General features: G+C 34.6%; 1 protein-coding gene across 1 annotated transcript in view; it reads left to right on the plus strand.

The window, feature by feature from the left end:
- AKAP6 (A-kinase anchoring protein 6) overlaps positions 1-17,661 on the plus strand; it is a 420,713-nt gene that overhangs the window by 389,721 nt on the left and 13,331 nt on the right. Inside the window, exon 12 of the mRNA XM_006906869.3 lies at positions 1,175-1,390. Coding sequence (XP_006906931.1) covers positions 1,175-1,390 — 216 coding nt within the window. The remainder of the gene's footprint in view (positions 1-1,174; positions 1,391-17,661) is intronic.

Consider the following 17,661-nt stretch of genomic DNA (forward strand, 5'->3'; position numbering starts at 1 on the left):
ATAGAATTCCAGCTATTACTGAGTTAGGGTCATTTAAATGGCTATAGCATGTGTTATATCGATAAGTGGGACATCTGTACGAAATGTCCACCTGCTGATCTACTACCACTCCATGCACATTTCAATGAACCACACTTAATCATTTTAAGACATCTAATGAAGCCTTATCTAGATTAACATTTTAAGCACAAATACTTTTAAGCATTAAAACTCTCGCACTAAATGAAATTGCATTGTCTCGTTTACCCTTGTTGATTAATAAGCAATCTGTTAACTGTTAGAACAGTCCAATTGTGGCTTTAGAAAGAGATTAGTAATTCAGTGATGTTTGTGGATATAATCATCATTTCTCCTGAAGGCTTTGAATTAGAATATCACTTACACACTATCCGTAGGCAAAGAAAAGATATAATATTTTTAGACATATGTATCTACTATTTTGCTTGAATCATTCAGCTTAGGGTCACTGCAGCAATACAAATGCTTCTAGGGGCAAAATACTATTTTCATGCATGCATATCTTTCTTAAATAGTGTGAAAGTCTATTAAAAGAAACACAGCAACCAACAAATAATGCAGTAATAATCCAGTATTCTAATTTTTGTTTTCAGAGCACTAGTGCTTTGTTAATCGAGCTTTGGAAGAGAAATGTTGTTTATCCTTTTATTTTTCAAATAATAGATATCATATATTAAAATTCTTTGCAACCTTATTTAACTTATTCCCAACCAGTAGAAAAATTAAACTTTTGGCTCCAAAACAGTTGAAGAATAAATTTGGACAATTTTCAATTTGGAGGACTTTTCTGTCTTTTTATTTTTCCTATGACCTTGAATCAAACAACGAATCTGTTTGACATTCGTATGACCTAAATGATTTATTTCATTAAGTTATTAATTGTTAATCACCTCGGTGTTAAAGTGGGACCCAACATTTTAGATGGAGAAATCAGTGAAGAAGGGAAGAGGATTGGGATCCAGCTAAATTCATTGGCATTAGTTGGGTATCTATAGGAGGCCTCCAATCTAATGATGACCCCAGAGCCCTTCTTGTTTGATTGTTCATAGCTGAGCACAACATTACAATTTGAAATTATAGTGGAAGCGTTGTGTTTCATGTCTGAGGGAACTCTGCCCCATAAACACTCATGGATCGGTCCCTCCCTGTGTTGCAGTCCCTCTGTCGTGAAATCAAGCAGCGACGTCGCGGAGTGGCCTCCATCCTGAGATTGTGCCAGCATCTTCTGGATGATGGGGAGACCTGCAATCTGAGTGCAGACCACCAGCCCATGCAGCTGATCATCGTAAATCTTGAAAGAAGGTGGGAAGCCATTGTCATGCAGACTGTCCAGTGGCAAACACGGCTACAAAAGAAGATGGGAAAGGAGTCAGTGAGTGATTTTTTTTTCTAAAGCATAATGGTTTCTCATTTTTCTCAAAAATCAAATTATTTCAGAGCTTCGAATATGTGTCCATCTTACAAGTGGTTTTGCTAACTAAAGGGATAGCTACCTCCAACCACTAAATGAAACACCATTTGTCATAACGGATTTATTTGCCTACTAATAAGATGCACTTTTAATGTATCTCATTGTATTTTTTTAAAAAATCACATGAATATTTTGCTTTACCGTACCAAACTAAGCCATTAATTCTTTCAAGCATTCCTTCACCAACGATATGCACTAATTACACAACACCCCATGATGGTTTTGCTGGAAGGTAGCTTACCACTCTCAAAATGTAGAGCAATGTGTATGTTCTGCAGATAAGACAATGAAATGAAGTGTACTATTTACCTTTCTGTTACCTGATATGAGTTGGTGGTGTCTGTTTGTACAACAGTCTCCATTGCTCCTGCTTGGACCTCTTCCTGTTAGAATTACATTGCTGATAACTAGCAGGTTTCCTCTTGGGGTTTTAATGCAGTGCTCAAGGTAGGGATAGGGATCTCTTTGAAGAATTTTCCAAATTTACCGTGACTTCAAGCTGTTGATTGAGGAAGGAAATATATGTGACTAGTCATTTTATTATAATGTAGAAAATGTGCTTGTCCAGAAAACCTTTATTGATAAAAAGATTGTATTCCCCAAATGACCTTGAAGTCAATAACTATTAGTTGAAGGTCTAATTCTTATATTTGACTTATGTAAACAAAATACAAATATACATACATACATATATATATATGTATATGTGTGTGTGTGTATATATATGTGTATGTGTGTATATATGTATATATATACATATATATATATAAAAAATGGAAAGATTTTGTTATATGTTTATATTATCAGTTCTATGTGTTTGGAAAGTTCAAGATCAAAATTGAAAAATTAAATGTAATAATCTTGCCACTGAAAAACAGACTTTTCTCATGAATTATAATTTTAACAAAGCCTTGGTATTTGCTATCTGATGTGTTTGGCATTGGGGACGGGGGACAGAAGGGACAATTAATCAGTAAGCCTCCTCATTCTTTTTGCATCTGTAGCTGTGTTGAGTCTAGTGGGTGATTTTATTAAAAGTTCGATTTAATTGTTTTGAGCCAAAGTTGTTAAATTTCTTAAGATTCTCAAGTTGTTACCAGTAATCAGAGTCTGTATAATTGAATGACTTTTCTTGAAGTGACCTTGTTTGTTGTGAAGCTATTTATCTGGAGTCTTATCTTGTCTTTTTTCTTTTTTCTTTTCTTCTTCCTTCCTTCCTTCCTTCCTTCCTTCCTTCCTTCCTTCCTTCCTTCCTTCCTTCTTTCCTTCCTTCCTTTCCTTTCTTTCTCTTGAAGGTTTGGAAGGGCAAAAGAGGTTAGTTTTTATTCTGTAGTTGGAAGCCCCTAAGCCTTGTAGTGGCCATGATAAAACTCACACAAAAACCAATTGCACCTGGAGAAGCTCTGATATTTTAGAGGTATTCGAACTGCTTTGGAGGAGACAAAACTGTGTTCCTTTGGGGATTTACTTGAAATAGTATGATTAGGGATGCTGGACTAGATCTCTTCAGACTAGATGTAAACATTTTTATCCTAATCTGTGGTAAAGGTAAGCTTTAGCTTTGAAACCCTGGCTGCTTATTAGAAGCTCAAGCTACTACACAGAGGTAGGTATAGATTGCAGACAGAGAAAAGTCTCCCCTTTCTTTAGGTTGGCTGCTGAATGTGTATGTTGTTTAAAATGATGAAGGTAGCAAATAAGGTTTTCTGTGCTAAGAGGGTTGAAAATCACTGTTGAAAAAGATACAGAAAAGTAGAGAGACAGTAATGCGATAGTACAACAAGCACAGGGTATCTTATTAAGTTGGAAATGTTTCTTACTTCTGATCTCTGTTGGTTGAATAAAGGATCCAAGTTGCTCTGATGGACAGAAGTAACTCACCAACATGGGAGGCTACCTTTGCTGGGAATCAGAAGCCTCTAAGTTGTCTGTTTGCTTGTTCGACATATGTCCCCGTCCTTATGCTGTCCCCTTCTTGTGCACAGGGACTTTTACTGTTGTATTTATAGGGACTGGGGCATATTTGCACATGGTAAATGTTTGACAGATACTTGCTAAATGAATGAGTACGTGCTTTCATTTAACAAATTTGTTTCATCCTGGCATTAGGTTTGGAGTTACTATATATTAATTCTCAATGTTTACATTTTCACAAAAATGGCTTTGAGCGTTTTTCTGTTTCTGTAAGACTATTTCACCTTCATGGGACTACTGCAAAGATGCCTTTGGACCTTTCTTCTTGTCTGATAGGGACAATGTTTCCAGTGTGAAATAACTGATGGTATACTCTCTGTTCTTCAAAAGCTAGTTCTGAAGGAAATTCTGTATGAGGTATTGGATAAAGTGGTTCTAAAAATGTGGGCTAAGTTATAATTAGAGGTTCTGATTCCCTCTTTGTTATAGGATTCTCTTCATTAATCACTTTTGAAATAACTTGTGTAAGAGATGTCACCTGACGATCCATCCAGTGCTCCTCATTGTTTGATTTACCTCTGTTTGTGTGATGATTTGATTACTGTTGGTCTTCTCCACGGGTCTGAAGAAATTATCCAAATAGTCATTTTCTGCTCATCTTTGCATTCCCAAAACCCTGTATAGTACCTAGGACTTATTAGATTCTCCATAAAATTGTTAAATAAGTGAATTTTCTCTGAATGATGCTCTATAGTACTGTTAGAGATTCAGAGGTAAATAAGATACCATCCCTTGCCTCAAAAAGTATACTTAGAAAAATAATACAAATATACAAATAACTATAATATTAGGTAATATTTGTGTAATAATTGCCTTCAGGCTTACAGTCAATACTGACAAAATATGGAAAATCTTTTCATAGTATTTTAAAAAATTCAGACAAATATATAAATGTCAATTAAGCAAATTTCTCTATTACCCCTAACTAGGTAAATAATATATTTATCTCTTTTTAAATAATTGCAAGAAAGCAAGAGATCTTGTATTAAATTCTGGAGGTCAAAAACAGGCAAAGCCCAAAAGCATTTTTCTTCTTTATCATCAAGATTTGAAATGGCATAATTATTTGACACTATATGTTGTCCTTCCTACCTTCAAACAGGCATCACTACAGATTCTACTAATATTAAAAGAATATAAAAGAATATAAAGGGAATATTGTGAATATTACAGATCAGAGCAGAAATCATTGAAATTGAAAACAGAAAAACAGTAGAGAAAAATTAAACAAAAATTTGTATTTTTAGATCAATGAAATTGATAAACCCCTAGCAAGACTGATCAGAGAACTAGTCTAATATCCCTCATGAATATAGAGAAAAGATTATTAACAAAATTTTATCAAATAAATTCAATAATATAGAAAATACATAATACATCATGACTGTGTGAGGTTTATCCTAAAAATGCAAAACTAATTTAACATTTGAAAAAAAAGTCAGTATAATTCACCATATTTACAGATTAAGCAAGAAAAACTATATGATTATCTCAGTGGGTGCAGAAAAAGCATTTGTCAAAATTTCACACCCTTCTTGATAAAAACTCAGTAACCTAAGAATAGAGTAGGAACTTCTTCAACTTAAAAGGCATATACAAATAATCTATAGCTAACATCGTACTTAATGGTAAAAGACTGATTACTTTTCTCCTAATATCAGAAAAAAAGGCAATGATGTCCATTTTCATCATTTCTATTAAACACTGTACTAGAAGTTTTAGCCAGGGCAATAAAAACAAGAAAAAGGAAACAAAGACATGCCACTTGGAAATTAAGGAGCGAAATTATCTTTACTCGCAGATTCCATGATTATCTATGTAGAAAATGTTATAGAAACTCCAAAAAAGATCTTAGAGCTAATAAAAGAATTTAACAAGGCTATAGGATGTGCGATCAATATACAAACATCAATTGACTTTTAAGTACTATCAGGAAACAATCAGAAATTGAAATTAAAAATGATATCATTTAAAATAGCAAAAACATGAAATGCTTAGAGATACATCTAACAGAAATATGTAAGACCTATATTCTGAAAGCTACAAAGTATTGCTGAGAGAAATTAAATAACTAATGAGTGATGAAATATACGGTATTCATGCATCGGAAGGCATGATGTTAAGGTATCAGTTCTTCCCTGTTTTATCAATAGAGTCAATATAATCCAAATGAAAATTCCTGTGACGTTTTGGTAAAAAGGTATAAGCTGATTCAAAAATTCATATGGAAATGCAAAAGAGTTAGAATAGCCAAAACAATTTTGAAAAAGATGAATAAAGTTGGAGAACTTATACCTCCTGATTTCAAGACTTATCAAAGAGCTATAGTAGTCAAGAGAGTATGGCATTAGTATCAAGGCCAAAAATAGATCAATGGAATAGGATAACTATTTCAGAGATAGAGCTGCACATAAATGGTCAATCAGTTTTTGACAAAGGTGCAAAGGCAATTCCAAGGATAGTCTTTCAACAAATGATTCTCGAACAAATGAATATCCATATGCACAAATATGAAATTGAACTACATACCAAATTTCACTATATTCAAAAATGAAGTCAAAATAGATCATAGACCTAAATGTAAAATATAAAAACCATCCAGAAAAAATATGTAGGGTAAAATCTTTGTGGCCACTGGAGGAATTACAAAAGATAATGAGGTTTTTGGAGTAATAGATATATTCACGATCTTGATTATAGTGATGGTTTTCTGAGTGTATTCATATGACGAAACATATAAAATTGTACATTTTAGTTATGAAGTTTATTTTATGATAGTTATATCTCAGTAAAACTGTTTTAAGAACACATGGGCATGTACAGAATTTTACATAATTACAAATCTATCAGGGTTGATAGATTTACCCTGAAGCTTGACAGTGAGTATCCTCACCTTGGAGCAAGTAAATAAAAATGGTCATTCCTTTGTGAAGGAAATAATAATGAAAATAATAATAATAGCAAACACATAGCATTTAACATGTGTCAGGCACTGTCCTAAGTGATTTATTTACATGTTACATCATTTAAGACTTTTAACAATCATATGATATATGTACTACTATCCTCTCAATTTTATAGAAGAAAAAATTGGGGCAAAGAAAGTTTCAACAACTTGTCCAAAGTTACCCAGCTAGTTTGTAACTGATCTGTCATTCAAACCTAGGCATTTTGTCTCAATCTTCAGTGTCCTGAATCAACAACCTAAATTGTCTCTCTAAGATGAAGCCTTCTTTAATGATAAGAATGGTGCATATGCAACCACTTTTTGAAAAAAAACAAGTAAATTAACAGGACTTTTATAAATACGAATAAAGCATATCGATTTTGAAAATAGGTAATCTCATTTTTCCAATACAATTTAGAAAATTGTGGATTAAATTTCTTCATTATCATAGGTGATATATAAATTGCCTCCAATCCATGCATCTGACTACAGTACTTTAAGCTCTTTCAGCTTTAAAGGGTTTGTTGATATAATTCCTTGCCTTTCTTTTCCCCCCAAGACAACACTGGTTGGTTATCATATCCTGTATTAATGATTTATAGTCTTATTTTTCCTTTTTATTAGAAACTGCCTGGGATTCTTTTTTTGAATTGAATAAAAGAAGAATCATATAAATAACTGACATTTTCTAATAGTTGAACAGTCCTAAGAATTTTTGCCTGATGCATTCAAGATTAAAGATTCAAGCTAAATAAGATTTAGTTAGAGATTTCATTTGGAAGTAAATCTAATGCTTCCCTCCACTCTTATCCATTGGCTGTTAGGTAAAGAAAGAGTTGGCATCACTGGGAGAAATACATGGATGGAATTAAGTATTGAGCTTACTTGGAACTCAAATAAACTCAACAATGAGAAATTACCGAATTAAAAAAAAGACAAACTTGAGATAGAGGAAAAGAATTTCTTTTGAAAAATTGAAAAGTTTGAATAATAAGTTTAGATTTTAGCATGTATTCTTTTGAATGAAACACTTTGGTCATCATATATTATCACTCAATATTTTTTATTTCAAAAATGTTTCTAAAAGTAATAAGATGAGTTTTATGTAAAACTCTCTTGAGTTAGCTTTTGACTGCAAAGACAAAAATGGGGAAAATGACCTGACAATTAATATATGCTCAGATGGAAAAGTACTTTCAAAGGATTACAGATATAAGGCTCTTTGGGTGTTGATTTGGAAATAAAGTCTGGAATTCTACCACAGACATCCCTGCTTTGCTTGTCTTTAAAAGATTGTTTAAAAGATCTTCCTTTCTCTCCCAACTTTCCCAATTCAGTTTTTTGTTTGTTTTTTTTCTATCAGCAGCAGCATATGAATGAATGCTGTACCTATTTAGAAATACTCAAACTAAATCAAGATATAAACTCATAAGTAAAAGGACTTAAATTAATCTATAGTTTTCAGAAATTGGAGAATGTGATTTTTAAAGAAAAGAAAACCTGGTGAAGACACAGGGATCATACTCAGACAATGAACCTAGAATTATATTTATGGATGATCTCTCAAAATACTGTCTTAATTCGCTCTTAGATCTTCATGGAGAAATGCCCAGAAGTCATTCATAATGACTGAGGACACCACTGGCATTGACTGGGTGGGCGTGGGGAGACAACAACAATGCAGAGAACAGTCTATGGCTTGTTTCCCAGAACACCAGTCTTTGTTGGGAAACACCATACACTCTAATCATTTTGGAGTGCTCTTACATTCACATTCATGCTAGGGACACAGCTCTGTAAAATACTATTATGCTCATAATATATACCTGTAAAGTACACAGTACAGCTCTGCTTAGCTCTTTTCAAAACCCAACCTTTACCTAAAGGGGAAGAAAACTTTTCTTTCCTATTTCAGTTTCTTCACTTGTCTAACTCGTCATATAAGGCCTCTGAATGATTCTATCACTGTTTTCGTAGGAGAAGGAGATATCAACAGCAAGTATATTATACTTTTGAAACAAATGTTTTAAGCATAAATAATCTGGACTTTTTTGAAATACCTTTATTTCAGCGATGGTGCCTTTGAATCCTTAGCAAATTTAGGGTTTCAAGTTTTTATTCTTTACAAAAAAAATACATATTTTTTTTTCTTTTACCTTGCCACTCCAGAGCTCTAGCACTGAAAACAGAACCTGGTGCTCAGAAAAACTCTGCACATTTATTGGTCTTGAAAGTATGCAACACATCTAGCCACATAATTGAAAATAATAAGGCCACGATAAATGGGATGGCCCCAGGGTAAAACACCCAAGGGATTCAATTGGTGTCACTTTGCATCAATGTCCATGCATCATGGTAATTGAGGTAACATAACCAATTACCACATTTTAATTAGAGTTCTAAGAACTTGAGAAAATTTGCAATGATGAGACAGCTCACTTTAAAAAAGAAAAGAAAGAAAGAATGAAAGAAAAGGGTGAAAAAAACCCCACACAGGACGTTACTCAAGTTTGCTTCTCAGAAGCAGAGTTTACATAAAATTATGTTTTGTGAGTCTTCTATATTTTTCTATCTTTTAATCTTACTTTTTGGAGTTGCATTTTGAGAAACCAAGAATTTTAAGCTGCTGTTTTGTGACTAAAGTTATAGCATTCTCGCCCAAATATGATCAGTGATTTTAGAAATTTATGACCAAAGAAATTCTCTAGAATGTGTTCTTGGTTTATAATGTCATTTCCCATCTAAGTGTTTCTCACCATCATAACTTAGGGAGCCATTCTAAGGTTCAAGTCAGTGTCTGAACACAGTGACATGTTATTTAAAAACTTATTTCTCTGGCTCTGGTTGCTAAACAAAAATAGACCTAGATTCCAGCCCACCCCCCTTCAAAAAAATTAAAAGCAGAAAGAATTACTACATTTAGAAATTAATTTTGACTTGGGGCAATTATTTTTATAAGACTCAAGTTTAAGTGAAAAACCTCCTGTAAAATTTTAGTGCTGCTACATAATCAAGTAATTATGTAATTACTTGTACTTAATTACTTACAAGAGAGATGGTTGTTAAAAAATCTTTATACATGTCAAAAACAGCCTTCTTCTTTAGAGTATTTCTAACCAAGCTTCGGGTACCAAAAAGCTCTTTTAAAACTAATTTCCAATAAATTTATTTTCCTTTCATAAATCCGTTACCATTTATTCTTCAGATGTGTGAAAGTGCATTATATACAGCTCTACATGCCCTACCTCCTGTTCTCGCTCAAAATAGACAAGGAAGGAAGGAAAGAAGGAAGGAAAGAAGGAAAGAAGGAAGGAAGGAAGGAAGGAAGGAAGGAAGGAAGGAAGGAAGGAAGGAAGGAAGGAAAGGAAGGGAGGGAGGAAAGGAAGAAAGGAAGGAGAAGGAAAGAAATAAACGATTTTCAGTTACAGGTGAAGGGTTTGATTTTATAAGACATATGTCCTTAATGTGAAGATTTCCAGTGGACAGAATAGATTTTCAAGGGAGGTTGAGGAATTTCCTTTCTTTGAAGATTGCAATAGAATATGGTGACTAAGAGCTTGGGCCAGCCTGTGCCACTTAGTAGCTATGTGAGTGTGGCAAATTATTTAACTCTTCTATGCCTTGGTTTCTCATCTGTAAGCTAGAGATAACAGTAATGCCTACCTCAGGTTATGTGAGGTTTAAATGAATTAATAGGTGAAAAGTTCTTTGAACAGCTGCTGCCAAAGGGTCAATAATGTTGGCTGCTTTATTATTATTTATGTTATTGCAGGGAATGAGTCTTATTTATCTTTATAATTGTCTAGAAATTAATGCATTGCCTGGCATACTAGGCAATTAATACATTTTTGCTTAATAAACACATGAACAAATGACAGAGAAGTAAGTAGTTGAGGAAATCCTGTCTTAAGTGATAGGTTCCATCATTGACATAACCATCCATCCTCAGCCTCCTCCTTTCTAGCCAGAACTGGCCAAAAGTAAACCAGTTGAATTTATTCTAGACACACCCCATCTTAAAGCTAGTTGATTTAGTTGATCTTTATTGTTCTATTTTCAATTTCACTGATTTTTGTTCTAATTTTTTTTTCTTTTGCATGTTTTAGACTTAAATTGCTCTTTTTCTCCCTCAGTTTCCTAAGGTAGAAGCTTAGGTTGCTGATTTTTCAGTTCTCTCTTCTTTCTCATACATGCATTTAATGCTATAAATTTCTCTCTAAGCACTGCTTTTGTTGCATCAAACAAATCTTAATAAATTATATTCTCATTTTTAATTAAGTTAAAATATCTTAAAATTTTTTTGATACTTCTTCCTTAACTCATGTATTATTTAGAAATGTTATTTAATCTCCAAATATTTGAGGATTGTTCAGCTACCTTTCTGTGAATGATTTCTAGTTTAATTTCATAGTGGTCTAAGAGCACACATTGTATGATTCCTATTATTTTAAATTTGTTAAGGTCTATTTTGTAGCTCAGAAGGTAGTCTTATCTTGATGAATGTTCTGTGTGAGTTTGAAAAGAATATGTATTCTGTTGCTGTTGAGTGAAATATTCTGTAAATGTCAATTAGGTCCAGTTTATCGATAGTACTGTTCAGGTCAATTATATCCTTACTAGTTTTCTGCCTGATTGATACATCAATTACTGAAAGAATAGAGCTAAAATCATTAAGTCCTCAGCACTGGTTGAAATGAAGGACTCTAATCCAAGCTAGGGATCCAGAGCTTAGTACTAGGTGCAGAAATGGGCAAACCTGATCCAAGAATATAAATTCAGGAAAAATCTAAGATGCAGGATTAGGGTCAAGTAGAGCTAAAACTCTAATTCTTAGGAAGCATCAATCCAAAAGGGCCTGGGCAAAAGGTCAGAACCCAGATCGAAGCAGAGGGGCTGCAAGCACAAAGAGTCCAAGGGCAAAGAGAATGAGTGATTCCTAAAGGAGTGAAGACCTTTTTAATAGAGAAATTGAAAAAATAGAATTGTTAATGGTGCAAGTGGGTTTGGGCTAAAATATAGCTTCCCATTTTCCTTAGTAATTTTTGTGTGAAGTTGTGAAAAGTCACATTCTCCTTTTTCTGTTCTCACTATCCTAATTCTAGTCTACTCCAATTGCCTCAGCCTGATGGCTAGAATAGACTTCTTATTAATGTGCTTATTTTCAAGGAGTTTTTCCAGTCTACTCAGAATACCACTGTCTGGCTTCAATGACCGAAATGCTGTTTTAAAGACGTTACTGAACAAGGATATGTTATAGCTCCATTTTGCTTGTAAATCAAAGTTCATAACCATCCAAGCCTCTGTAGGCTGGCTCCACTCTGACTCCTGTCAAGCTAAATAAGGAGGTAAACTGAGGCAAGCTTGAATTACCAGAAATTGAGTTTATTCAGTAATAGCAGAAGAATTGCAATTTGGGAAATGCATGCCATAGCAAGGTGCACATGAGTCCAATGGGCTGTATTTATGAGCAGGGAGTGAAAGAGGGAGAAGTCCATCCAGAATCTAAGTGGTAAATTCATTGACTGAGGATGGAGAGAGATTCTTGGATGATGATCATTGGTCAGGAGATAAGTCTCGATCTTCTGTAAATCGGGCATTTATGGGAAATCAGTGTTTCAGTTCTTAAGTTATGTTCTGAGGGAGCATGCATGAGATTCTCCATTTCATATCTTCCAGTTCCATGTTAGATTAAAATCCTTTCAAATTACAGAAAATTTTTGCCCCAATAATTGTTCATCCAGTTAGTTATATATATCTAAAAAAATAGGCAAAAGATATGATCAGGTGATTCACAAAGTAGTAAATAGAAATGGTCACTAAAGCCATAAATAAATATCCAACCTAACTAGTAATAATAGAAATGCAAAATAACAGTTCGTGAGTTGCTTTTTATTTTTTTTGCCTATCAATAAGAGGGAAAATTAATGACAAATCCCAGTGTTCAAAAGGGGCAACCGGGTTGCAAACTGTAATAATTTTTAGCTATTTATCAATATCTGAAAAAGCATGCACAGCCTTTGACCTAGTTGTTATCCTTCTCAAATTTACTTTCAGAAAATAATCTCTATTTATATGAGGATATCTATCATATTTTATTAATAAAACCAAACATAATTGTAAACAACAGAGATTTCTAATGTATATTTTAAGTGAACATTTAAATAAAGTGATAGAATATTTAAAATCATTAAAAATCATGTTTTTCAGGTCCTATTGTTTTTTACTTTATAAATAACTCTCAAGTTCATTCAGTTTTCCCTAACTGTATACCACCTTAGTCTAAGCCACCAGCATCTGTCATAAAGTGTTTAGGATATTCTTGGCACAGAGAAAGTGTTCAATAAATGTTTGCTGTCATTGTTTTTATTCTTACTTGTACCGCTATAGTAGCCTCTAACATTGCCTTCCTTGCATCAAAGTTTGCTTCCTTTCCAGTTTGTTCTCTACCCTGCAGCCTGTGTAATCTTTTAAAAACACTAATCCAATCATGCCATCTTGCCTGCTTCTCTAGACTTATTTCCAATCACGTATCCTTCCTCTGCAGGCCAGACCCACTGCCTGCTGTCAGGCCCTCACATGCAGCATGCCTTGTTCCTTCCGCTTTCCTCACTCACCCATACCTTGAGTTTCCTCCCCCCAAATTTTATTATTCTTCAGAAATCAGCTCAAGAGCCAGTTCCTCAGGCAATCTTTTCTTGACCTTCCAGAGTAGATCAAATTTACCTCTAATATCTTATCACAGATTATAATCTCATCTACTAAGTCCTAAAACTAAACCTTGTCTGTTTCTTTCAGTAAATATGTGTTGAATAAATTTGCTGAATGCATATTTATTGAATGAAAGAATGAATGAATAAGATTGTCTTAAAAGTTTATATTAACTTGCTTTAGTGTGCTTATTTTTTTTTTCCTATATCAGACTGCCATTAATTCAGTCTTCATTGACCCACCTTTCCACCTTCTCATATGTTTATAGTTTTTCCAAACAAAGAAATCTTTCATTTTATTTATGTTGTATACAGCTGATCAGCCAAGTACCCTGAGTCAGTTAGAGGTGAGTTGAGATGGTAAAACCCTTTTTCCTCTTGGTGTGTAGAGGGGAAGCGGGGAAGGGAATGCAGGGCAGGGTCTGGGAGGGCCCCAGGCCTTTTGCCTTCTGCAGTAAGTAACCTTCCTGCCCAATAAACAAGTTCATATTAGCATTTCCTATATGTCGCTTTAAAAAGGTTGGGAAGCACTGGTCTAGAAATAATAAGTATTAAGCCTCAATACCAACCTGCTGATCATGAAGCAATAGTCACATTTAAATTTTGATTGAAGAGAAAACATTTAGGTGGAAATGCCACTGGGGTCAAATAATTTTCTTATCCTTTAGGAAGATCAAATTTACTCTAATTTTCTTTTTTTCATTCGGGTCTAATATTTCAGGTCTATTGTTTCACTTGAGTTATGTTTATGATTTTTTTTAACATGTAAATGGCTGTTTACTGAATGTCAATGAAAAGGTTCTATGTTTAGTCATCTGGGGGTTAAAACTGAAATATCAATATTAAATAAGATGATTTTTGCATAAAGGAGTGTATCAGTACAAAATAGTACCGACAGGCCAATAGGCCTAAAGTCTGAAAAACTAAATCTATTTTAACGTAGGTTAAATATTCTTCCCATATTTAACGTAGGTTAAATATACTATCACTGTATCACTATTGACTATGCAAGTATTGGATTCTGAATATTTAACCTATTTGCAAGGAGGGTTTGCTGTCTGATTCCACTGGATTATGGAATGGAAGGAACTGAACCTGTAGGCAGATAATCAAGAAATACTCCTTGAGTACCTGCTATATGCACAGCGTTGTTCTGAGATTTGTCTACGCAGAAGTAGTACAGGACATAATCTTCACTCTCAAAGAATTTGCAAGCTATATGGAGTGATAGAAAGATAATATTGATATAGACGAGACAGTAATTATTCCAAACTGTGTTTGGGCTGAACATGACAGCACCAATGACAAAACTAAATAAAGAGATAGTTGAGAGGTGAGTCTGTGCTCAATTCACCTTTATATCTGCTCTGGCAGTACTGTGTAGTAAGTATTCAATGAACATTTGTTGATTCAATCAACAAATACAAATTCTAACTTGTGTGGTTCTATCACTAGTTAAAGAATCAAATGAGAAGGAAATTACTAAGGGCTAAGTCTCCAGAGAAATATTTGTAAAAGAGTTTAAGACTGATTTGGTGAGGGCAATAGAAACCAAATGCATCCACTCATTCAAAAAATATTTATTGACTACCTACTACAAACAGAGGCATAGTGACGTAAGTGAGCAGGGACTATTCAAAGGCAGTTATTATAGTGAAGGTCAGCTTTGGGGGAGCCTTAATTTAAATTTCAGTCATTTTTATCTGACCAGGCTATAGAATACTTTAAAAGTCAAAATAATTTGAAGAGAAATAGCCACTGAAAGTAATACAAAGAAAGGACTCATTTTAGGAAGCTTGGTTTGAAAACAATGTGTAGGATTAGGTAGAAAAGTGGTATGAACACATTATTGTCCCTTCTGTTTTTAAAAAAGTCTAGGGATAAATTTTTCACACAATGTCATGGGTTCTGTACGAATATTTAGTTGCCCTTTTAATAACAAATCCTGTTGGTGTATCTCATCTAATTATTTTGTTGCAATGGAATTCCATTTCTTGAGTTTGGAGTTGTGTAAATAGAGAATTTTTTCATTGTCCTACTCATAATAACTTTCCAAATGCTATAGAAAATAAGTCCCTATATAACCTTTTCCTCACCTGTAAAAAAAAAAAAAAACAACTCCAACTCCCTTGACCTTTCTCAAATGGTTTGTTTCTTCAATGTTAAAGAACATTCCTTGACTATTAAACTTTAGTCATATCTAAGTAACTAGATTCTTCCACATGGCCCCTATTTCTCTCTTTGTTTTTACACTTATGCAAGAGTAGGCATAATAACAATTACTTCTAAAGATTAAGTACTAGGAGCTCCTAAGATATTCCATTTCAAGAGCAGTATTTGCATGTAAAGGAAAATTAACCTTGTCCAATGCAGAATAAAGAATTTTCTGTTTGGTGAAAGCTGAAATATCTTGCAATTTATTTATTCCTCACTCTATCACCATTTTTATTTGCTAAGTGTTACTTTCTTAGCTCTTCACCTAGCTCTCATCATCCCCAAGGACTAGAAAAGGAGTTGCAGCAACAAATATCCGGAGAGATGTCCCTTCCTTCCTAGGACACCTATACATCTATTATGGACAAAAAGGGACAACCAATTTGTAGCAATCAGCATGTGCAGAATGAGGAGAGAAGATAAGTTAGCTGAGGACTGAAGGCAAGTCCTGTCCGCTGAATGGTGTTTCCTGATGGAACTTTAATGGGATTAAATGGCCTACTGGATCTCCCTGACCAAGGATCCCATGAAACTTGAATTCTCAATTAAAGAGCACGGCGGTCAGCTGATGTTGTCAGTGGTGGAGAAGGGGCTAGTTAAGAATTCAGGCATCTTTGTACATTAAAGGTTATTCCTACAAGATCACTAACTCACCTCATCCAAGTTGACTCACATTAAAATTGATTTAACTCAAAAAACAAAAGCGGAGAATATTAGAGGACCCAAAATAACCTGTGCCTTTTCACTTTTCCCCCCGTCTTGTTTTAGTCTGAAAAAACTCACTTCGAATAAGGAAGGGAGTCTGATTTTCAAAACGCGATTCCTCCATTTTTTTTTTCCTTTCTGAGTGGCACTCATACAGTAGCAGTGGTAAAATAAACAACGACGTGTTGGATTTTGTTTCTCTTTATCTATATGACATTTGTGTCATCACCGTAGCTCTAATCCATATTCAGGTCTTCATGTTTGGTGTGCAGTAATATGTAAATTATCTCGCCAGCTGCATGGAGCAGTGTTTGTTTATTCTATTTCTTTTGGCACTGCACAGAACTGAATTTCTGCCAAAACGGGGCTGCTTCGGGGAGCACTAATGTTCCAGGAGGAAGTTTTGAAAGGAAATGCACATCGAAAGTCTTCACTCTGTGAAGCAGCAAAATCAAAACAAACTTTCTGTTTACTAAAATATCGGTATTATGAATGTAAAATAATGTGTTTGTTAAAATATAATGAGCATGCTGCCCATCTCCAGGATGCTCTGTGTATGTGGGTTTTGGAAATGAGGACACACTGCTGAGAAAGCTGGTGTATTTTTATTCTTGGAAAGAAAGTAGGTGAAACGAAACAGACAGAGACAATATCTAGAAGTTTAAGAGGGGAAAGAAATATTTTAACATGCATATTAATCTTTGGAAACACATGGCATTTACATGCATTTCAATGTGGACAGCTGTGGTGTTTAAGTGTTAAAAAATTTCATTAATGATGCATAGAGCTATCTACTTCTGTTGGCAGGCCTTTCAGTCTTCAATCTGACACTTCTTTTTTTATCCAGCAAGCTAATTTCCCCTCTTTTGTGAGGAGTAACTGTTTTCACACTGCTGCTTACCCAGCAAGCCTCCTTATTGTTTCATGGTTAATTATCTTCTCCAGCTTCACCTTCTCCAGCGAGGGGAGCAGGACTGTTCCTCCCCAGCACTAATGAAAGCCGGGTTTTATGGGTACGCTGTGTAAATAAACGCGAGTTCCGATCAAGCAACGTAATAAATGAGTTCCTAAAGTTTATGGAGTCACAGCTCATCTAATGATTTTACTGAATAATGAGGGAAAATGATTAATCTGATGAGAGGGGGGACTTAATTCCAGGGAGAAACACGAAGGCTTTGTTGCCTTACTGTGGAACCTCTCTGGAGATAAACATGAGGGATCTATCTCCATTTATCCAAGTGTTCCTTATGCTTCCTAATAGCAGCGATGACGTAGCCAGGAGGATGTCTTGCAGAGAATAGGCCTTTGAAAAATACTGTTGATTTGGTAGGAGGTGGAGGTCACCTGGTATTGTATTTTCCTGATTATTGCTATTTATTAAGGAAAGAAAAAACAGCCACACTCTGTGTCGTCAAACTATGCTACACTCTGCAGTGACTGCAAGAAGAGCAGAGATAAGTCACAAATGCTACCAGTGTCGAGTGCCTAGAATAGTAAATTCAGCAGGGCTGGCCCAAGTAATTAGCTCTGCTAGTCAGGCAATGTCTTCCTCCCTAGACTACTATAAACTCAGCGTATTCTCTTAGCTGCCAGCTTAAGGACCCATATCTAAAGAGGTTGGGGCA

The sequence above is a fragment of the Pteropus alecto genome, unplaced genomic scaffold (assembly GCF_000325575.1).
Source record: "Pteropus alecto unplaced genomic scaffold, ASM32557v1 scaffold171, whole genome shotgun sequence".
Lineage (NCBI taxonomy): Eukaryota > Metazoa > Chordata > Mammalia > Chiroptera > Pteropodidae > Pteropus > Pteropus alecto.